Source organism: Vanacampus margaritifer, chromosome 1 (assembly GCF_051991255.1).
Source record: "Vanacampus margaritifer isolate UIUO_Vmar chromosome 1, RoL_Vmar_1.0, whole genome shotgun sequence".
In the NCBI taxonomy this organism is placed as follows: Eukaryota; Metazoa; Chordata; class Actinopteri; order Syngnathiformes; family Syngnathidae; genus Vanacampus; species Vanacampus margaritifer.
The window spans coordinates 17,374,321-17,398,750 of NC_135432.1; the positions used below are offsets into that span (position 1 = coordinate 17,374,321).

Consider the following 24,430-nt stretch of genomic DNA (forward strand, 5'->3'; position numbering starts at 1 on the left):
ATACTTAGCCTATTCCTACTCACGTTTGTGTATTATCCCGAATATGTGTCGCTTAAGCTAAGATTTTGCTAACCATTTGATACTGCTGGACTTAGGAATGTCTGCACTCAACTGAGTTTGAGTCACAAGGTTCAAATAAAGAGTTCAGGAAGGTTCAAGTCACAAGGAAGTAACCTCGCCAGATTGATAATTGTGATTTACTCGAGGGAGTTCTTCACATTATCAATCTGGTACTTCACTAGGCAGACCCGTTCGGGAAAGGCGGGGCTTGCTGTGCAATACTTCGAGCTGATTGGACGATGCGGCATCTTATCACATTTTGTTTTTGACCAATCAAGGCAAAATCTCATCTTTCGTCTCGTCTTGGGCTATCATCTTGAAATGGACTATTAATGGAAATGGAGTTTTCCTTTAAGCTATTCTTAAATCCATGTCTTTGTTGCTCAAAAATGAGAATGCTAGCTATTCCTAATGTGGTTGAGTAATCATATTCTATTGCCCTTAAAAGGGCATAAGACTGCAGCTCTCACATAGTGTAAAAACATGTGAGGTAAATGGTGTTTATGGGGAGTTATATTTGTCAGCTCTCCAATGCTCAAATGTAGGTGAAGGTTTAGAACAGCTTTTTTGTTAACTTCAAGTTTGCATGTGAATGAATATTGACAACATGAGAAATGTGTTCAAACTCAAAACCTTGTTGACGCTGAACATCGATGCACACCGTAATGTTGGCTGTAGGCACTATCTTTGAAAAGTAAATACTCTTGATGTCATTTTGACCTCGAAAACTACCTATTGAATATACCTATTACGCAACCCTAAGTTATCACACATTTAACAACAGAGGTTACTTTTTCAGTCAGGTGGCATTCTAGTAGCTTGTAACGTATTGAACATGAAACCTGTTTTGCCACCTGAGCTTCCCACCGGAAATGCTGGAAGCGTTGCCGTGCATAAGATCCATTGAATTAGAAAAATGGGACAATGAGTGTCTATTGTAAAATCTCGACTTTGGTGTAGAGTGTGGCTGAAAAACACAATTTGAAACAGGGATAAACACGGATCTAGTCGAGATTTAGCTGACTCTCTCCACCGTCTATTTGCGGAGCGCTGATCCTTACTAAATCCACCAACTCTCCTTTTTTTAGTTTCATTGTGTGAGAAGAAGTACCTGAAATAAACAATGTATTGTTGAAGAATTTATTTTGTCCTTGTTGTTGGGTTGTCCTCAGGCACCTGCCAATGTAATCTCTACGGCTCCTACAAGGGTACATGTGACCCAGCCACCGGCCAATGCTCTTGCAAGCCGGGTGTCGGCGGGCAAAAGTGCGACCGCTGCGAGCCGGGCTTCTGGAACTTCCGCGGTATCGTGACTGAGAACATGAGCGGCTGCACACGTAAGCCTTTCTCTCTTTTTTAGGGGGGGGCTCTGCCATTTTGAATGGCCAAGTAATGCATGAGTCACATATATTATGAAACATTTTATTTTGAATTGTATGTATATATAATTGGGTCTGTCGAGTACCTGCCCACCCATCAAGTGAGCAATTACAAAACAAGTAAATCCTTTATTACCTGTCTATTTGAAACCGTGTCGAATTTGCTGAATTGTATTGTCACAATGTTGCTAATTTGCATAATATCACTGCCACACCAAACTTTTCAGCCTGTCGTGCCAGCTAGGCTGAGCAAAGATCCTCGCTTAGCCCCAATGCTCTAGATACACCCTGGTTGTCATGGTAACAAACATCCACTCAGCAGCGCCACCGCAATTGGATACTTCAATCGCTTGAGACAGGATTGCTCCATCAAAACATTCTAATTTCAGCAAGGCAAAATAGGGGCAGAAAAGGGTGCTTTATTTCGTGACCCTTTAGGTTTTTTGACGACATGCCATAAACATGTTATTAAGAGATGTGAGCAAAATACAAATATATACAAATAGCATACAAAATAATATATTATGAGTTAGTATAGTGCCCAGAGCTTTTTTTTTTTTTTTTTTTACTTAATAGTGATGAAACGAAATGAAACGATAAATAAAATTTTCACATTGGATTTAGATGCATAATCACAAGCAGCTAATTTGAATTCACAAATCACTCAATTTGTCTTCAAGCTGCACTGAATCCAATAAACATCCATTTTTTATTCAAGTCATCCGCATCACCCCCTTGTGAAGTAGTTTTCTGCAGATGAGGTGTCAAAGTTCAGATGCTCCCATAGCTGCAGGATCATTTCTAGTCAACAAGCTGATAGATGTTCCTCAGCATCCCTTAACAAGGTTTTCCCCCAGCAACCATTGGAAAGGGATGTACGCTGATACTCAATCCCAAAAGACAAAGAAAAGCACACATTGTTGTTTTCAGGAACACGACAGGATTATTGTTGCCCTCTTTGGATGTCTGTCTTTGGCTTTTTATTACACACTTGTCTTCCTCTGTGGTCCCTCAGAATGGGTGAGTTCAGGACAGTTACTGCCCTAATTGATCCAACCCTTTTAGCAATCTTTTCTTCTCTCCTTGTCCACGGGCAGCGTGCAACTGCGACGCCAGCGGGTCCGTGCGCGACGACTGCGAGCAGATGTCGGGCCTGTGCTCTTGTAAGGCCGGGGTGAAGGGCATGAAGTGTAATGTGTGTCCAGATGGAAGCAAGATGGGCATGAATGGCTGTGACAAAGGTAATATAGAGGCAATTACTGAAACTAAACTGACAAAAATAGCAATGTACTCTTGTTCATCAATGTTGTTACTCTAGGTCTTATAGTGGCTTCTGCCAATAATCAGCAGCAAGGAGGACAATACTGCAGTATATAATATACTCATTATTGTATTATCTCCAACACGGAAGTTGATCCCTGTGTACATTTTCTGGGGATGAATGTATCAACCTGTTATACATTTGTTCATTTAATACTACATTATGCTTTGTATCATTGATTTTGGTATTATTACTGTATTTTTAAAACGTGACTCGAATCTACTAAAATTATGACTTTGTTGTTTTGTGAGAGAAAAAAAAAATCCAAATTTTTAAATTTCCTAATTTTAACAATGTTGTTCTGATAAAACTAGTGATGTTTGATAATCCTTTTTCTCAAACTGATACCAGTACGACTACTCAAATCTATAGTGAAAGATACTAATACCCACTAGTACTTTTGATACATACAATTTTCGTTAAAAAAAAAAAAAAAGACATATCACGGTAATTTTAAAGAAAGGCGTATTACAGGTGCTCATCAAAAAATGTGAATATCCTCGAAAAGTGTTATAATTTACGTAATTCCATTCAAAGAGTCAAACTTTCATAGATTATAGATTCAGGGCCCACAACTGGACCGATTTCAGGTATTTATTTATACATCATTTAGGCTTCCAGCTCATAAAAGACACAAAAACAGGATGTCAAAAAATTTGAATAATGTGAAGAAATCACCATGCATACCTCCCATTGTTTTGCATGGGGAAAAAAGATGGATGGTATTCTCAAAACGATATGTCAATCTTCAATAGTTGTTTGGGAATCCCTTTGCCTTAACCACTGCCCCGATGTGCCGTGGCATTGCCTGTGGGTCCTGGAAGCCCAGGCTTTTTTGATGCTTGCTGCCAGCTCTTTGTTTTTGGTGGAGCCTAAAGAAAATAGTTGCAAACTGTTATTTCTACATAAGGACTATTGATTCTTCAGATGAATAATGAAAACAGGCTGAGTTTAAGTAGGTTGATAGAAAGGTTAGCTCCTGCTGCGGGAGGGGCGCAGGCCTCCTTGATTAAGATGCTCTATCAGCTATTGACTGGAAGTCAAAAGCTTAATCAAGTCAGCAACCGGGCGCACTGGTGAGGCTCCCCTCCCTGCTCACCATGTCAGATGAAAAGATGAGGCACTGGGAGGTGGAGGGGCATGAAAGCAAGAGCCAAGGACGGGGGGGTACTTTAAGCTGCTATGATGTAGCTATGATGCAAAGGCCATTCACTTATGGCCTGGTGTGTGCACGCTAGGCTGCTTCACCTCATGCAGCAGCAACTTCAAAAGCTTCTAATACTGAATGTAAACATGGAAAAAGACTATATTCCAGAGTGAAGTACATTTTCACAATATAACATATTCTTTTTGACCCGCTGAGGCAGCTTGGATGAAATAGTGTGCTACAGGAAAACTCTGAATTATTCATTTATGTGTCTGACAGGTAAACACACTCCTTCGTGACTATATTAATGTATTAACGCCTCGAGTTATGTGAGTTTATAATACATAGATAATGTGCCCTATATCAATAATTCTGAGTTATTCTTTTCGTATGTCAATAAAACATTACTTATAACTGCACATGTATATATAATACTGGATTTAAAAAGTTTCTTCTCATTACTGTGCAATACAACAGAAACCTCTGTGTACCTCTTTTTTATGTTTATACTTAAATGAAAAAAAAAATCATAATTTCAACTAGGGGTGTTAAAAAAATTGATTCGGCAATATATCGCGATATTACAGCGCAGCAATTCTCAAATCGATTCAATATGCGGCCGAATCGATTTTTAAACATCAATTTTATATGGGAATATTCAATTTACACATTACATTACACATTATTTCAGTGCTGTTCAAACATGAAACAGACTGCAACCTGAATTTTCAGATAAATAAATACATTTTCATAAAAAAATTACAGTGTACATATACAAGTTTACTGATTAGTATTTTCAAAATTTGAGTTTTAAAAAAAAATCGCAATAATCAATTTATAGATTCGCATCGGGATTAATCGGTATCGAATTGAATCGTGACCTATAAATTGTGATACAAATCGAATAGACAGGTACTAGGCAATTCACACCCCTAATTTCCCTTTCAGGTCCAGAGGCCCCGAATTCGTGTGCCCAATTAATTTGTAATTTTGGAGCGTTCTGTATTGAGGTGAATGGTCAGGCCCATTGTGAGTGCCCCTCACCCGACTGTGATGAGCGGAACAAAACTAAGGTGTGTACGGGTGAAAAAAAATATGATAGCACTAAATGAGAGGGGTTGCTCTCCTGGTCCAACTGGGAATAAAGAAGTGTTCCCCATCTCTCTCACTGTGGAGCAGGTGTGCGGTTCTGACGGGGTGACGTACGCCGACCAGTGCCAGCTGAGGACCATCGCCTGCAGGCAGGACAAGGATGTCACAGTGCAACACTTTGGACAATGCACAGGTGAGCCCAGATTAAGCATCCATGCATCACACACATCATACAGATGGCCAAATGTTTCCCTGGCCACAGTCTCATGACAAAGAGCAGCCCACTTTGATGGCTTTCAAATCGAACATTATTTTTCTTTTAAATCACCTTGTGCATTTACTGCCAGCTTGATGCTTGTGTTTTATCTGGTGCACTCTAAAAATGGATTGGTTAAAAAAGCTGCCAATCTAGTAGGTTACGTTCATATTGGCTTGGTTAACCAATAGATTGATCAGACATTGACCATTCCGGGTGGTTACGGGCATACCAATTTTATTGGTTAGACAAACAACCAATGAAATTGGTTACATTAGAAAGTAAGTCTAGATAGATCACTTGGAAATATATTTATTGTATCAATATATTGTATTCTAAATGTATAGTGATTACAATATATTATAATATATATTATGAATAATATAGTGTTTAAAAAAGGACACGTGTCTAGATAGGTCACTAGGCGTGAGTCGCGTGACCAGCTCAGTGGCCTAGTGGTAGAGTGTCAACCCTGGGTTCAATCCCTGGCTGGGTCATACCAAAGACTATAAAAAATAGGACCCATTTCACTTCCGGTTTGACACTCAACATTAAGTGTTGGAATTGGGGGGTCTGATCACCAAATGATTCCTTGAGCTGCTCACCACTCCCTCAGGGGATGGGTCAAACGCGGAGAATGAATTTCGCCCCACTAAAGTGGGTGTGACAATCAGTGGTACTTTTTGTCAACCTCTAACACAGATTAATCAAAATCTTGGTCAAAATGACCAATTTGTATCATTTGGCCCAATCACCAATATATATTAGTTAAAAACACCCACCATTCTAGAGTGGTTGTTTTAACCAAAGGATCTGTCGGACACATAACTACAATCTAGATTGGTCAAATTTAACCCTTTTTTGGTCAATTTGACCAATCTGTTTTTAGGGTGTGGGTATTATTGGTAGTGTATTGTTTCACATTGGTTACTTTCGAATGGCAACTAGTCCAAGGTGTAGTTTGTCTTTCACCCAGTCAAGTCAGCTGGGATAGTGCATGACCCTGAAAAAGAAAAGCGACACGATATAGAAAATGAATACCTCTGTTAGGGCGTCTCGATTATGAAGAAAATATTAATCACGATTATTTTGGTAATAATGGAAATCACAATTAGGACAATCATAATTTTATGGGGTACAAAACAAGAAAATGTGTAAACGTAACAATTATTAAGTCAAATAAAAAAAAAATTGAAACACTATAATTATGCAAGTTCCTTTTGGATTACTTATTTTAAAATTTAAAAAGTACAAATGTATACATTTAAACAACTAAACTCAAAATTAGTATAAATTAAAAAATATATATTTTGACAATTATGCTGATTTTGTAATTGTGGAATGCAATCATTTAAATTGTAATTGAAGTTCAATTAATTGCACAGCCTTGACCTCTGCCAATGAGGTTATCTTTTCATTTTTGTAGATTTAAGGGTCTTACCTGTATTCATGATAAAATTAATGATGTGTAGGACATTACAGTTTGTCAATTTGTCATTATAAAAGTGAGGAAATTCTTTTGACACGTCCTAATCACAGGTAATGTTTTGATTTATACCAGATTATTACTTCACTTCTTTTTATACTTTTGAGACAGTTAATGAGATATACTATGTAGATATAAGATAGGTGAAAGCCAACTGACATTTGTCACTAGAGAAAATTTGTAGAATATCCATGGTAATGAACGTCATTCACCCACTGGCATGATTTTGACCACTTCTGTAAATTGTGTCAATTCATATTTGCTAGAAATGTGATGCAACATGCTGAGTAAGTGAAAGGCACAGCTCCTGGTGCTTTTTGGTCCAGATGCCAAAGGCCACTGTTTGAAACAGTGTTTTAGGTAGCCGGGACAAGAGCCAAGGTCATGACTTTCATGTCTGGTAATGTTGTCACAGTGACAGACAGCTTTTGCCACATTGGGAGGGTATGGAAATGTTGCCGTGACGAGGAGGGCCAGCTGTGTGGCTCTGGATGTGAGCCACTGCCAGATGTTTTGCATGCTTGTCTGGAAAAGGGTCCGCTCACCGCATCTTTGTACTCGGCCAGGTCACCAAGTCCTTTGTACACCTGTCAGCAGAATAACTAATCCATCCTCCATTAGTGACTCCTTGCCAGACTCTTTTGTCCTCATTCTTAGGAGCTAAGCAGTCGATCTTTAAATTTGAGGGACACCGATCAAAGCACAGATATGGTGAGAACAGGTCAAAAGGCCACACACGTGCTCAGTCGTGTTAGCAGTTAAAAGAGGCTGCCAAAATGCATTCCTTTTTTTTTTTTCATGCTTCCATTGCCTGGCAGTTGAGATGTGGCTCGTGTGTAATCCCTCGCCAAGTGTTGCCGCACATGCAAGGCAGGCCAGGAGACGCCTCCAAGCAGATTCTTTTTTTCTTCCCAACTCGTTCTATCAAGCCCTCCGGGAAAGAACAGACAGGCGCCCTGACGGAGGATCTTTTAATTCCCCCCCCCCCCCTCCGGATGCAGTTGCGTGGCGGGAAGCATCTCCGCCACTACTGTAGGCTTCAGGGGTTCGATCTGGAGCTCATTTCACGTGTGGCTGGGTGCGAATTAGCATTAGCTCTGCCTCCTTCCCCTTGCTGCGCTCCTGCCCCGGCCCTTCAATCCCCCCTGCTGTGTACATGCCGAGTTTGCAGACGTGGTGGATTTGTGAACGCTCATGCTTACCGTGTTGCATTTGTCACTAATGCAACACCACGGGCTTATGGATTTGAATGACTTTTGAGGTGCAATGGAGGCAGGCCCCAAGGTCGAACACAATCCGTTCTCAAAACTTTCCATAGAAAATAATACAACATTGACTGTGGTGCACTATAAATGGAGCCTACTTACTATGAACTCATTCAAACCCAAAAATGTATAAATAATTTTCTAATACTCTGTCCTGCACTCTCAAAAATCTATTTATATGTTTAAGTTTTTATTTTTATTTTTTATGTTAGAGCACACAGAAGGCTTTGATTCAGCTTTTGACATGAAGAGGTCGTTTAAAGCAATGGTAGTTATTATAAAAAAACGGCCAGCAGGTGGTAGCAGAATATAAGAGATCAGCCAGGGCCATGTTGCAACAAGCTCTTTTTCCCAGTGTTTTCAACAGGTTTGTGAATAATAATGAAACACAGCCATATTATAATGCTAATTGCTTCAAAATACTTTTTTCCTGATGAAAGAAGAGACTCTAATCTTTCTTTTGGTAGGTTCCATGTTTTTATAGCAATAGAACAGAATATTTTATGGGCCTTGCAAAATCAGTCAAAATGCAGTAAAACAGCCAGGAGCGAATGGGGTTGATTCAGTGAAAATGGCTAGGAGCGAATGAGTAAAATCGGAACGACAACATTGAAATTAAATTGTGAACGAGTTATTGGTGTAGGCAAACAACCTGGAAAAAAAACAAAAAACATTGATGCGCAATTGTCAAAGGATGGAGTTTGCATCAGTGAGCCATCCTCCCCCTGGTGGGAAGTCGCCAGTGACTTGGCAATGACATGGCCTCCTCCCATATGGTGTTATCACCTGTAGGTTTGCAGCAAATTGGCAAATAATGCCAGCATATGGCATCGTCAGCCTGTGTTAGTCAGGCTGCCTTCACCAGCTCGTGTTCGGAGGTTTTATTCCTCATTATTCAATCCCTCATCCTTCCTTCCATTGTTTGCTCTGCCATCTTCTCTCCCACTGCCTCCTTTTGTTAACGTGTTTACTTTGTCACTCTGCCGCCCTTCTTCTTCTGGCCACTTTCTTTTCCCTTCACTTTCCTCGTTACAACTGAACATGGCTGACACGCCAAACAATGTTAATAACCATGTTTCAACAATAAGTTCTTGGTTTGAGACAAACCATAAAGATAGTGATTTATATTTCTTTCTCTCTGTCTACTGTTTACATTTGCTGTTCCCTGGCCAGCTAAGGAAAGAAATATGAAAAGGAATGCAAATCTGATTGAGAAAAAAATTTAAAAGATAGGCTGTATGTCCTTTTATCTTTTACATATGCCTTATATAATCATACACTTTTCACTTCAGAGGTGTCCGAATGTTTGACTCTACTGACCATTTTGTAGCTGTCAAACCCTCTGACAGATCAATAACAGAAAAGTGTTTGAGTCATCTAATACTACTGCCACTGTAAAGCCAAAAGCATTGTACAAAATACAGAAAAATGAAAAGTGACTCACCACAAATCAGTTGCTTGTTTTTCCAGATAGAAGGTAGTCATAGTGTGTGAGTGACAAACGCAATTATTAACGTCGATTTCACATGAGTGGTTACCTGCCAGTCAATGTGACAGCATCTTACATAGTTGACCCTTGTGCTTGGACTACAGTAGTTTGGTGTGAAAGAATCAAATAAAATCCCTTTGGGATGAGCGGATATTGGAGCGGTCCAATATTAAAGATCTCTGACCTTCTGGATAAATGGAAGAAATTCCCGCAACCATTTTCCAAAATCTTTGTTGAAAGTTTCCCCATGAGAGTGGAAGTTTCTGCATGTGGAAATCTGATATACGGTCCCATTTGTAATTCCTGCAGGAGTTCCACTACTTTTATAAATGCAGTGTAGCTTTTTCTCCCCTCTTACCTCAGCCTCTGCCATTATCAGCACAGCCATCCAGCCAGCTGACACTAAGCCTGCATGCAGAGTGACAGGTGTAGTCGAGGGGAACGGTAATGCATGCCGCCACAATGTCTACGATAGCATCTCCAACTTCTTTCGCGACCCACTCCAATTCTGTCCCTATACAAAAATATTCCGAGCTCTAAGCTGACACTTCTCCCTGGTCCTGCGCCGTCCCAGGTGGTATCATGTTTCACAGCTCAGTGAGCAACTGTCAGTTAAGGAGGTGATTATAGCAGCGTGATTAGGCTGTACACATAATGTTGGGCGAATCCTAATGTTTATGTCACCCACATACATTTGTTCCCACGGGCATTGAAGAAGCAAAGAAAGCCTGCTTGTCTCAGCTTACTCACTTAAGTAGCGGCTCCTTATTTACCGCTACTCGTTTTTCTTCAGGAGGACTTTTTGTCCTATTTATCGTTTTTTCATCACACACAGTCATGTCCTTTTTTCCACGGGTAATGATGATCTCCGTGCAGCGAGCCTCGTCCCTCCTCCATATTCTGAGTGATTCTTTGCCGAGTGAGCGCTTGTTTGCTGTGCATCTGTTTGTGGTGGCGTTTACGACGTTGGCGCCAGCGCGCGGAGTGCCGCCTTTGAAGCCCTGAGTTAAAGCAGCTTGAGTTTTTTTTTCATGGCCTATTTCTATCAATCATTCATCACCAGCGGCACTGGCTGTTGGTGATTAAAGCTTTGCTCCTGCAAGGCAGCATGTGAATATGGATTGAAAATTCAAAGGCGCTGGCACGGCATACGTAAACAAACATGAATAGGAAGTGTGCAAATGGGTAAAAAAGACACACACTCTAACTACTATGCATTGATTGTGGGAATAATGTGCAGATGAAACACTCAAGTGCATATAACGCTGTCTGTCGTCTGTTGGCATCATCCATATTGGTCATTACTTTTTTGGACATCTAACAGAGAAATAAATAAATAACGGAACCACAAAAGCCTTTTGACAACAAAAGTTAGGCTAACACTGCTTATATTGTTGCTTGTGTATGTGTGCATAAAAAATAGTGTGTTGCATTTATGAAATCAATTAACTGCTACAGAGCACCGCATGTAACAAAAACATTTTGAACGCTAAAAAAAAACACTTATTTCAGGTGTACTTTCAATTAAATGTCAATGTCTATTGAGTCCTCCTCACATGTATGAAATTGAAGCCAAACAAATTATTCACCTACAGTATAGCAAATATGTTCATCATTTTATTGCATGTAGATCATGCAGTCAGCTGTCAACTTGAATTAAAAAGGATTATTGAACTCACTAGTCTTAACATGACATGCTGATTAATATTACATTTGTAGAATATGAGTTATGCAGCAAAACCCAGCCATTTTTATCCATCTCAGGGGGCGGCCATTTTGCCACTTGCTGAAGATGCTGAAGAACAGTGAAGTGAAGTGCAGTGAAGAACACTGAAGATGACATAGTTGCTCAGGGCTCAGGCAAGGACCAGTCACAACTCACCTCTTTTCTGAAGCTGAGCTGTGATTGGTTGTTACCTGGGACCTGAGCAGCTGTGATGTCATTTTCACTTGACCGCAAGTGGCAAAATGTCAATAATATGAGTGAAGTAGCAAAATCCATCCGTTTCTATCCATCTCAGGCGGCGGCCATTTTTCCAAATGCTGTCGACTAAAAATGACACCACAGTTGCTCAGGTCTCAGGGAACAACCAATCAGAGCTCAGCCTCAGAAAACAGGTGAACCATGAGTGGTCGTTACCTGAACCCTGAAGCAACTATGACAACATTTTTAGTAAGCAGCAAGAGTCTAAATCGAGAAGGATAAAAAATGGGTGGATTTTGCTGCTTACTTCATATTGAACAAAAACAATACTACCGGTAATCACTATGCCGTGTTTGAACTAGTTGGGGCACATACAACGTATTATTGTCAAGAACATTTTTCGAGTTGACTTCCCCTTAAACAATAGAAAAATGTATACTGTATTTGCAAAAAAAAATTGCCAATTTATTTTACCTGGTAAAGTGTTTTCAGTTGTTTTTTTTTTCTTCTGAACCTCATTGTACAGCGTTAGCACATCAGGGAAGTAGACATCACCTTCATTTTCACACATAAGCTGTCATCTATGAGAAGTGAGGGATGTTTGTTTTTATTGTGGTTCATGTTGGCTGCAGCATTAAAAATTCTATTTTCTTCAGAAACGTTTTTTTTTTTTTTAATCCATAGTTTGCCTATCGGGGGACAAATAGCTCAATAAAGCTTGTGACGCATATTTTGAGAATACATAAATTGTATTTGTTACCGCAGCACCATAGTCCTTACAATTAAGAATTGCATTTGAAAAATGAATTAGTTAATTTGTAAAAGTATACATGCCAAAGTCATTCGTTCACAGAGATTATTTTATTATTTTATCATCCAATAATGGTTTTTAAACAGGTGTAGCTGTTTTAATGTTAAAGTAAGGAAAAATATTTATTTTGTTGCCGTTGGTATAAGTTTTGTTATGTGGCTGAATTACAGTATATGTCACAAATTTCAAGCATTTCCATCTTGGCTCAATCATTCATCCATTCCTTGCTTCCTCCCCTTCCCTCCACCAGAAAGCATCTCCGAGCGGGCTGAGCGACCCACTCCAACACCCTTTGCCGCCACCACCATCACAACGCCAGCCCCCTTAAATCATAACAAGGTGTGGGCCATCCCGCCTCCGAGAACCGCTGAGACTGCGGGGCAGCCCCCGGCCACCACGCCCTCACCCACCCTCACCCACCACCGTGCGCAAAAAAACCACCACCACTCCATCCACATCCAACCTCAGTCGCCACGGTCAACCCCTGCGCCTGCCCCTACCGCCCCCTCCGGTGCTGCAATTTCTTTCGAGGGTTCAGGCAGTGGGGAGCCGAGTGGAGATGACCAAGCTGAGGAAGAGGAGGAGCAAGAAGAGGAAGAAGGTAGCGGCATCCCAGCAGAGGCCAGTGGGGCGGAGGAACCTTTTGGTAAATCCTTGCTTCTTTCATTATCACACCCATAATGCTTTCGCAGCTATACATATTGTGAGTATGGAGCAAATATTTGATGTCATACCATAACATATTCATGTCATCAAATACTTCAAATCTACTATGTAGATGTTGTATAAAGATGTGTTTATTCTTTTGTTTATAATGTCAGTCTCCTGCACAGTTCAATGAGAACCAGTGATCAAAAAAAGCAAAGCTAATATTCAGCTTTTATTGACATAGTCTGAGAATCAGTTGTGAATTTTGCCGTTCAGCTCTTTGTTGTGCCAAAAGTACTGAAATGCTGAGCAGTTGGACGTGAATTCAAAAGTTCAGAGAAGTTCAAAAAAATTTGTAAAGGCTGTAGTCGTGCATTTGAGGTTCCTCAAGCAATTTCACCTGCTGAAAAGCTGAATCTCCCAAACGTTTTTGTGAGTAGTGTATAAAGCGCTTTAGTCTGCACCATAAACATGAGAGCAAAATGAGAAGGTCAGAATATTAGAAACACTCACAATAAGATGCACTGCAATTTACAGCAAGTGCAGTTATACTCTGTATACACTAAGTTTGGAATGCCTCTCAGGTTTTCCTGTGTTAAATGCTAAACTTCAAATTACATACAACTAGAAATCCATATTTTGCTGATAACATCAATTTAAACAAAAACATGCCAACACACAAACTATTCCGACAAGTTTTAAGCTTGGTGGAGGCCATAATAATGTTATTATTATTATTTTTAAAAAAAATTAATGGAAGTAAATTCTATTTCAGGACTGCAGAAATGTATATGTATATATTTATATATTTTGAGCAGTTTGGGTGATGCTGGAAACATGCATTGAAACAAAAGCTGTAAAAATAAAACCTCAAACCTGCCTAACCTGAGCTTGGGAGCCACAATAAATAGCATACTGTAATAATACATTGGAGCAAGAATCTCTACCAATACTGAACTATCGAAATATATATCAGTAGCTGTAATCTACACCTTCATATAGATACAGTCTCCACGTACCTACCCCGAATATGATTCCTCTTTTTTTTTTTTGATGCATTTCAAAGGGCATTAATTACATATATGGTGATTTTCGCTATCAGGTCTCTACGCTGTTTTGTTTTTTCTGTACGTATCACACGTCGTCACAACTTATCCAGTACAAAATAGAAATATACAATAAAATACATTGACAAAGAAATACATTTAAAAAAGGATCCCAAAATGATTAAATTTACTCCAATTAGAAAGAGCATAATAATTGCAATGCAATGCAAAAATTTCACATACCAAATAGGGATGTAACGATACCCAAACATCACGATACGATATTATCACAATATGAGCTTCACAATACGATAATTATCAGGATATTGTGGGGAAGATGGCGAGATTAAAAAAGGTCACGACATATGAGCTCATACTAAAAAAGGCACAATATTGTGCTTTTGTACATAACAGCAATGCACATAACATACAATCTCTAATAACACTCAATATTGAGGGACTATGTATGCTAATGCACGCATACATGGATTTAGTCCGCGTATTGACTCGATTTACAAGCATATTATGTTCCCCTTCATCTGACGATTAGAGTGGATTTTAAACCTAGAAGGGTCAAAACATGCCGTAGGAAAATTAAACTGCACTCAAAACTAACCACCAGAGGGTGCTAGAACTGCACAAACGGAAATCAAGTTTTTAACAGATGCGTTTAATATCGTAACATGATGACGACAATATTGTGGCAGTTTTAATATCACGATATCACGATATTGCTGTTATCGTTACATACCCGTGGTTGTACTGTATATCTCAATTTCAGTCCAAAAGTAATCTGCATGGTTCATTGTCCGTGCTGCCCACGGCCCATGCTGTCATTCTTCCACCACTCAAATAGCTTGCAAAAGAATACATTTTTGAGCTGGCCAGATGAAAGCGCTGGCCCGTATCTGGGTCTCTTTGGAACCTGAATTGAGAGGATGATATGACTGGGCGCTTTGAGGTGTGAGTGTGTGCGAACAGGCTGCCTTCAATCAGTCACAGTCACATGACGAGTCGTCCCAAATCTTTTCCGACATGCCCTGCTGCCTGGGGTTGACTGGCGCCTTCCCATCAGATTCTGTCTTGTTTTCCCTCCATCCAGCCTCCTCAGTTGTCAGCTTGCAACAAACGTATAGGATGGTTGAAACGGCGTGACCCCCGATGTGGTCTTCTTCTTCCTTCTCGCCTGCCCGCTCTGCCAGCATCTTAGATTTATTCTCCTGTCAGATGCTGACCAGTGCTCGGTGACGCAAGAAGCATGTAGGCTGTCTACCAAGGAGACCTGCTGTCTTGTGCGTCTGCGTGAATGAAAGTGTATCCATCCATGCCAGAGTATTTTTTTTTTCTCTTTACATTTTATTCCTAAGCTTTATATGTTTCTATTGAAGCACATATTTTAACAATACGGTGTGGTTGTGTTGGCGAGTATGATGGGATTAGAAAATGGCACACATGTCCGCAGCTGTACAAAAGGATAGCACAGTTGAGTGGTTCTGTGTTCAACTCAGGCCTTCTTGTGGGGAGTTTGTATGCTCTTCGCAGGCTCCACTCGCACTTTAACTGTTTACCACATTCCAAAAATGTGCATGTTATGTTAATTGACAACATCAGGGATGTGATTTTTCCGCTAATTCGCGGAATTCCGGTTTTTTTACACCCATCAACCCCCCACCCCCCCAAAAAAAAATTCCGTTTTTTTTTTTTTTTTTTTTTTTTTTTAGTACTTCATTGTGTACGCACATCACTTCGACAGATAACATCTTCTGCTATAACAAAGACATTTGTGGTATACTCTAATATGAGTTACTTTTCATTTGGTCATGATACAATTATTTGTTCATGAAATTTGAACTCTTCAACATTATTTATGTGTTAACTTAGTAATCACATTAGTTAGATATGATGATATTCTCAGTGATAGTTTTTAAAAGCAAAGGCAGTCCAATGTTTTTGAATGTGACTGATTTTGAGTTGACTAAAACTGCCATTTTATATGGGATAGTTCAATATACATTGAAAATTGATGCTGTTGTTTTGTCTATTTCTTTGTCATGTGAGTGCATTGAAAGTACTTAAAAACACGGAAAACCCATGAGCTCTGGGGGTCCCCTTGTCCCCCCCACCAGGGCACTGCCAGTGGCCCCCAGACCCCCGGCTAAATTTTCAGATAATTTCACTTTGGTCAAATCACATCCCTGCAACATGAAATTGTCCATAGGTGTGAATGTGACTGTGAATTGTTGTTTGTTTACAAGTTCCTTGTGACACAGTCGACTCTCACCCAAAGTCAATTGGAATACTTTCCAGCTCACGGAAATAGAAATAGCACAAGCGGAATAGAACAGATGGATGGAAGTCCTGTTAGTGTTAGCATACAGTTAGCCTGGAAGCTAACTTTAGATTTTCTAAAACTAAAAAGACCGATATGGGTTTTTTTTCCAAGGTGGATATGTTTAGTAGTCAATGAGACCGATAACCAATATTTCAAGTCGATATTTATTTGCGGTAGAGGAGAAAATATTAGCGTAAAAAAAAAAAAACCTTTTTCTTTTTATTTTAATATAAAGAATTATAAAGAATTGACAGCTTTGTTTAAAAATTAACAAAAATTGCAGGGAGCTTCCAGGGTCAGCAGCATATGTTAAACTAAATTATAAACTAAGTTTTCTACTGTAAATTGAGTTTTCCTAAATTTCAACATAATTTCTTAAATTATTTTATTATTTTCATTTAAAAAATAAAAAAGTATAAGGAGTTCCCAGTGTAAGCATCATGTTTTTTATAAAGTGGAAATTTAAATAAATCCATAAAGTTGCGACAAATGCATACGAATGTAGCTAATTTGGGGTTTTCATCAGGGTTCGTAAAAGGTTTCAAAAGATCATGTTTCAATAGTTAATGTCTGAACATGTTCAAAATGTCTTTGCGATAAGTAAAAAGTATCTGTGAAAATCTTGATGAAAACCCCAAATTTACTACGTTCACAAGCATTCACCGCTCAGTGTGATACCAGCTTTCTCGGCTTTCAGATTCGTAAAAAAGGCCAATGCCAATATTTGTCAAAATGCCAAATATCGGTAATTGCTGCTCTCCTAAATGATTCCTTTGTTTTGCAATAAGTAATCAGCTAATTGTACACCATTAGTTTACCAGTTTCAAGCAGGTGTTGGTGTGTATGCATACGTTTTTACATGTATAATGGCGCTCTATTGAAAACCACACTTAATGTCTGTGCGTGTTAGTGCATGTTTAGGTGACAGTTATTCGTATGGCTCCCCACGGAGTTGCGGTGCGGTCTCCTTGACACTTCCCATTGCCCTCTTCTCCCCTACCCGTCCTCTCTTCCGCCCAGCATCCATAAATCTACAAAACACACTCCAACAGATGCCCTATAAGCCCCTCATCTTTCTCCTCCCTCCTTCCTTTGACCGCGAGTCCTTGAGCAGAATGTCCCCCCGTCTCTTGACGTCTTTACGACTTGTTTAGCCGTTAGCTGTTTGCCTCCATGATTATTTCTGATCGCCAAGCGGCCATAAACTGCGCCGCTTCGGACGAGACGCCCCTGCCGCCGACACCGTCATTAGGCAAGATGGAGGTTCACTGCTTGTGCAGTGTATTACACAGTTGGTCAGGGAGCAGGACCACACACTTTTATGATATTTTATGTTCTAAGACAGCCGCATATACAGCAAGCATACATGCATATCTTTTCCCCTCATGAGAGGGGGAGGGACAGCATTGACGCCAGCTATCCGTCAGATCTCTTTATGTGGAAATACCTTTGGCGTTTTTATATCAGATATGCTGCATATGACAGTACACTAATTTACTGTCTGTCAGGGCCTTTTCCAATTCCAATTTGTCAACAAATAGTTTATCTGACTCATTATAAAACTCTACAACTGACAAAAAAAAAGGCGAGAAAGGACAAAAACTGCCATGGAAAGGAAATCAGACAGTTGAGTGTATGCAATTTGCTTATCTGTCCTTTTTTTTTTTTATTACACACTATCATTATTATTATTATCAATTGTACTCTATTGTTATGTTAGATTTGTAGGCTCTTGAATATTGCACTATTGTGTATTATTATTATTCATTATTATATTGTAAAATACATTACATTTTTCGACAGTACACCATAGTGGCGCGACAGTGATGTGCATGATCATTTGTCAATGTGCTTGATGTATCGCTTCCTGTTTGAGAACCTAAAATAATTAATCATGAAAATAATGCTAATTCTACTAATGACAATTAGCAGGCTCAAAACAAGACAAAAAAAATCACAATCAACCAAGACCAACTGGCACTGTCAAAGTAGTATTCATTTAATAGGGTCTTTATTGTGGTTGTTGTTTCGCTTGGTGTTTCTAATATTTGCACCCCAACCCACTATCCAGGAACCACAATGGAAAACACCGCAATACCCATCGCTGACCACAGGCCGTCATGTGACAACACAGAATTTGGATGCTGCCCTGACAGTGAGACTCCGGCCAGCAGTCCAGATGGAACCAACTGTCCACGTAAGTTTCATTTCGGAAGAAATCTATTATTTGTCCTCGAACACTCTAACAACAGTCGGGTCAAAAATAACCCAACTATGGGTCAAAAATTGATCGATCCTCTACTTGGGTCAATTTGACCAAATTTTGAGTCAAGAAATTGGTCTTTTAGTGTTAAACAACCCAGAAAGTTGGGTCAAATTGACCCATAAAGTGTATTGGTCCATTTTTTATCCATAATTGGGTTACTTTTGACCCAATTGAGTGTACCGCACATGGTTGTATAAGAGTTGACATTCCAAGCCGTCTTGTGTGCCCAGTCCTTTAAAATGCAAAGTCAAATAATTCAACTACTATCAAATTGTATTTTCAGTAAGTTTCACATTTTTTGCAAAAACATTACAAACATTATTTTTCTGAAATTTCACTTGGTGCATAAACAAACAGTTAGGCATGCTTTTAAAAAATATAAATTAATAAAATGCTTACAAATATGGGGATTTGGGCTAACTGCAGACATCACTTACAAAATATCTACTGCATATCTCTCTGCTAGCATGCTCTATTTTATTCCTTAAGTTCTTTTGTTCTGTTATTCCTATAATTTATGCATTCAAGAGATTTTGTGTTCATTTCCAATGTTTATTTTCAGATTACTAATATTCTGCCTCATGCAGTAAACAAACAGCTGAACAGCTGGTATCTCCTCTGCTTTCATGAATCACCTCCCTCAAATTTTGGCAGATGGATTGGAAGTAAACAAGTCTCACGTGGGAAAATGTGACCAAAGTTTGTCATGACTGAGGAGATGATCCTTTCACAAAACTGTTCTGTTCAATGAAAGATCAGAGAACGGATTGTAGGACATACAAGAGCCAGAATGGGGAGATTTGAAGTCAATTTTAGGCTTATATTACATGTTTACATGATTTATCAGTGGTCAAATGGAGATAGATTATTTTTATTTTTTTTCAACTGAAAATTCATAGCAACATTGTCCGGCTCTTCGTTTGCATGGTGATGGCATTTTGCAGGGCCATAATCGAAGATGGCTTCAAAGCAGCGTTCAAAATATGCTGTAGTATAAGAGGACAAGTAGCTGGTGCACATGTGCAAAAAATTTCTTGCAAAGTGGCATGGCACTACTGGTCTGCCAATGCATTACTTTAAACGTAAAATTAATGAACTCATTAATTGATTGATCATTATTTTGTAAACATAGTCCTGGTATGTCTGTTCCCCACACTCATATTGCTTTAACATAGAAAGTGTTGCTTGACCTCAGTCTGACAACATACAGTATTTATAGCCTCTAATGTTCATCTCAAGCACTGATCCCCAAATGAATTTATTTTAAGGCTGCTGTGGTTTGAAGTAACTGTCACTGTCTCTATTTGCGGTAAATCTTGATCTTCCTTCACATTTTGTTCTTCAGTTTTAATCTCGGCCGTACTCACCACTTCTTATTAGTCAGTGACACTCTTCAATATCTCCCCTGTGTGCTACATCTCACTTTTGTCTCCAGATGAACCGGGCCAATGTCAATTCAGCTTTGTAACACTCTATTTCTCTGCGGACTCGGGCAGGGAAAAAGAGTGGATCGGCTACTGAAGGGCTTTCAGTCCAATCGGTTGGATAGACTTGCTTCAAAGAGATAAAGGCCTCTGTGCCTCCTCCGTATCCCTTCAGTTGAATTATGATTCTTTTGTGTTCCACCAGTGTTAATATAACTGACAAATTTTGAGCAGCGTCTCTGCCCTGTGGTATCCCAAACTACTAACGAGTCAAACCAGGAGAATTCTTTACACCACATTCCAGACCATGTTTTGAAGATCAATTTCTCTTCTTTTGTCAGGCTCTGTTGAAATGTATTCCAACATACAACCAATCGCAGCAACATGCCTGTTCATTTTCTAAACTAAATTTCCATCCAGCAATACAGTTCAATTCTGTTTGTCACAGTTTCAAACCATGATTTGCTATATGTTTTAATCAAGGGGTGTGTATGCGGAATGTTGATAGCCTTGTCAGCTATGACGTCACAACAGTGTGACAAGTGTGTAACCTGCCGCTAAAAGAAAAGGAATGCAGTGGGCAGATTGATAGACCAATTTTTTTACACCAGCTGACGCAGGCTCAATTCTACTCAACTGTCTATTCCCAATCCTTTTATGATTAACTGACGACCAGTTCGGTATGTATTCCACTTGGGAAAGGCTTTCGATCATGACCCTAAACAGAAAGTGGATGGATGGGTGGATTCAGAAGTACATCTGTCCATTACCCAAAACAGAATTGACAAACACCCGCAGTGGACTCAAAACAGACGACGATGGGTTGATTTACACTTGTGCTACATGGCTCAATTAAGTATCACAGTTTAGATGTATTTATTTTTTGCCTCCCGTGAGGCCAAATATATAGAAGATGGCAGCATAAAGACCACCCAAAAAATTCATGGAACTGGATCGGATCGCTTTCTAATATGGATACAAATACAACATGAATCAACTTACTGTAAAACAACAGATTGGATTTACTGTCATAGCAAGCCTGTTGTCATTGAAACGACTGCCTTGTACTATACTTTCGTATACCCAAATACTACACCCCTGGTAATAAAAAATGAAAAAAAGACCTTGGGTAAATCCAGACTATAGAAAAATCATACAGTAAACCTTTAACTACTACTACTATACATACTGTATATGAAAGATGCAATGGCCATTAAATAAGGAAAACAATTGCAGACAGTGAAGAGATGCCAAGGTTACTGGAATACAAAATAATGTCAGGGAAAAGTCAGTGCAGGTCAACTGAACAGTCTTTAATCTTTAATGTCAGTGAGCTTTGGACATTTTGGACAATTGGAACAGCAACGAGAAATTTCAAACTGAACTGATGACCTTTTGATAGCCAAATTTGAGCCTGTTGACTGGACTTCTCAATCACAAATAAATCAAGCATTACAGTCAACCACTAAAACATCTGCTCATGATGCAAAAATAGTACATAAGTACTTTGTATCATTTGACATCTTACTCGGCAACTAAAATTGTGATTTACCTGTTTTCGGTAACATGGTCCGTTTTGAAAATTCCACACTGTGTTTCTATATAACGTACAGTATTATCTAATATTACTGTGTTATATTTACTAAACCCCACATAAATCACTTGCCCACAATACAGGAAAAAAACTACAACATTGTCAACACCAGGCAGTGACAACTTTGAAGTAAACCATGATAATAAGATAAAATATACAATTATTAAAAGGGTCTGCATTCAAGTGATTCATGATGTTGGATGGTCTCTTCATGACAGGTGGTTGAAGAAATGTGTGAAGCATTGCACTGTGGGGCGCTAAATCAGGGTTGGGTGCTAAAACCTGCAGAATAAATCCAGCCTGCCTTGTCAACCACTTTCCTAATTGCACCACTCTATTGACACATCAAATTGTGAAGAAGTCTATTGCTATGTCTAATTAGCGAAAAGCCAGTCACACTTTTGGCCTAATTGGTTTCCCTCTCGGGAAACCTAATCGATCTCGGCATGTTACAGTTGAACAAGGCAGAAGTACCAATATGACATCAAAGATAATGGCCAGCAATTGCTTGTGTGAGCATTAATGATGCGCTAAGTTCCAGCGTCTCTTAAACTCTTCCATACGTTGCTGGACATCTCACAGCCATTATGCTTCACAGTTGAGTAGAAGCTGATTTTCCAACAGCTCTGTCCCTCCTCTTTTACTTCCGTTCTTCGTCACAGTAACAGCCTGGTACATCACCCTCTCTGATGTTTGTCTTCCTCGCACATTTAAACTCCCTCAACCGGTGTGCTTTTTCCTCCCTGCTCATTTTACCAGCCAAACTTTGTTCATTTTGCTTCTGTTTTATGGACACCATTAGATGCGAATCAATGAGTCACCACCTGTAAAAGTACTGCAGAAGGAAGGGTGCGGTGTCTACCATCCTTTTTTCGTGCGCTTCAAGCCAGGCTGCATCAGTCACAGCCCTGCTGCTCTTAAGAGACAATTAAGACTATCTTTCACGATAATCATACAAGTGCTCCTCCCATCTCCCCCCTTGCCAAAGCTCAGACAGGGGCAACCATGATTGATTTGGGCAATTTGTTCTGTTGATTACGAGCAGCGTGGAAGCTCCGAATCTCACACATCCGCGCTCGCTTTGGAGCCCTCGAAACCCTGCAGAGAGCTGATTGATGTTGTGCGACGCAACCTCCAAAGTTGCATTGAGAGAATCATCTCTTTGCCGAGGATGGCACTTGTGCGAGTGCCCTTTGGACACACGATCATTGATATTTTTAAACGATTTTGTCTTTCGTGCATCGCCGTTGCTTTCGTTCACGAAACGAGCACACCAAACATGTCTCCAAATCAGTGGCACAATGGATTCAACAGAGGAAACAAAACCGCCTTAGCCCGCACTCAAAACCAAATGAAAATCTGCTTCTGGACACATAAGATGACATTTCAGTGCTTTTTGCATAAGTGTGGACAAATATTGCCAATTAATAATTTAATTTAATTAATTAATAATTATCACAATTTAGGCATTATTTTCAGTGGCTATCCTTACTGTGGAGGACATAAACGTATTTTCCCCCCTATGTGTTATGTATGTTTATAACATGTTGTTGTTGTTGTTGTCCAGCCCTCCATGCCTCGGCCAGCTTTTGGGATGAATCGCCGTCTGGTAAAAGAAGAAAAAAAAAGGCCTAAATTTCCACCTTCTTGCCTCCCGCTCACATTTCACTGTCCACCTCTTCCAAATCCACACCATTCACTACCAAATATGTCCCTCCCGCACTTTTACTTCCAGTCTTGTGAAAAACACAATCAGCAGTACACACTAACTTGCCTTTGTCAGACACACGGCAACACACAATCCATCACTAACCTGCAACTGGCACGATAGCGCTAAATGAACAGTGTGTGAAGGCAGCAGGATGTGCGCTCAAGACAAATGCATATGTTTCAGTATCTCATCTTCTCTCCCACTAGCCACCATGAAGTTTAGTGGTTTCCTGCACTTGGACCAGGTGGAGGGACAAGAAATAGTCTACACCCCCGAGATGGAGGACCCAAAATCGGAGCTTTTCGGAGAGACGGCCCGCAGCATTGAGAGTGCTGTAAGTGCTCAGCATTAATGTCCATATTTACGCTATATGCTGGCTATAAAGTGTTTTATTATGACTAGTTGTGTTAGATCACAATTTATTTTATTTTTTTTAAGATAAAATTGTTTTGAAATCAGAAACAAATCTGAAGGATCTTTTACCCATTTTACATTTTCAAACAATGATGGACAGATAGACAGACTTCTCAGCATAAAAAAAATCACAGAGGCAGACCAAATTGTTTTTGTAGAGGGACACAAACAATACTAAGAGGCAGGTGAATTTCAGATGGCATCAAGTATGTCAAAATAACATAACATTAAAAAAAAGCGGTAATGTGTGAATAGTTTGTAAACTGTTTCACTGCCGTAAAACTTTATAGTACCATCATCTGAAGTTGTATTTAGAACTTGTTCAGCAGCCAATTCAAGTGGTAAAAATAAATAAATTGGTGCTTTAAAGCATCTCGAGAACATTTCCAGCTCAAATTGACATTGAAAAATGCTGGCATGTGAACCCTTTCCCTCCATTTTACCACTACACCGACTCTCTTCAAAGTTTTTCTGCAGAGAACTTGTGAGTTGGAGAGAGTCTAAGTCATCTTTTAAAGCATCATTTGACAAATCTCCACTCAGAGCCAGACTAATCAGATTCCTCCAACTCCTTCAGGTCCGCTCAGGTTGCTTTCATTGCAGGTGTTGACACTGCTGAGGTTGCTGAAATGGTATTCAGGTGCGCCGGGATGATGGAGAGTGAAATAGAACGTGTTTGCTGGCTGCCTGAGTGGAGAATGCCATTCATATCGCATTATTCCAACGGCGCCTGTGGTTGATATTTGACGTTGGATCAAAGGCATA

At 39.6% G+C, this 24,430-nt stretch overlaps 1 protein-coding gene across 6 annotated transcripts in view; it reads left to right on the plus strand.

Annotated features, from left to right (window-relative positions):
- Window positions 1-24,430, plus strand: part of agrn (agrin) — a 257,946-nt gene that overhangs the window by 186,501 nt on the left and 47,015 nt on the right. For 4 of the 6 annotated variants that reach the window (XM_077578608.1, XM_077578621.1, XM_077578626.1 and 1 more), the window contains 7 exons: window positions 1,233-1,397; window positions 2,537-2,680; window positions 4,856-4,980; window positions 5,087-5,192; window positions 12,481-12,876; window positions 18,328-18,453; window positions 23,458-23,585. In XM_077578608.1, coding sequence (XP_077434734.1) covers window positions 1,233-1,397; window positions 2,537-2,680; window positions 4,856-4,980; window positions 5,087-5,192; window positions 12,481-12,876; window positions 18,328-18,453; window positions 23,458-23,585 — 1,190 coding nt within the window. Of the gene's footprint in view, window positions 1-1,232; window positions 1,398-2,536; window positions 2,681-4,855; window positions 4,981-5,086; window positions 5,193-12,480; window positions 12,877-18,327; window positions 18,454-23,107; window positions 23,150-23,457; window positions 23,586-24,430 lie in introns of all 6 variants that reach the window. The other 2 variants (XM_077578600.1, XM_077578613.1) reach the window with 1 other exon arrangement.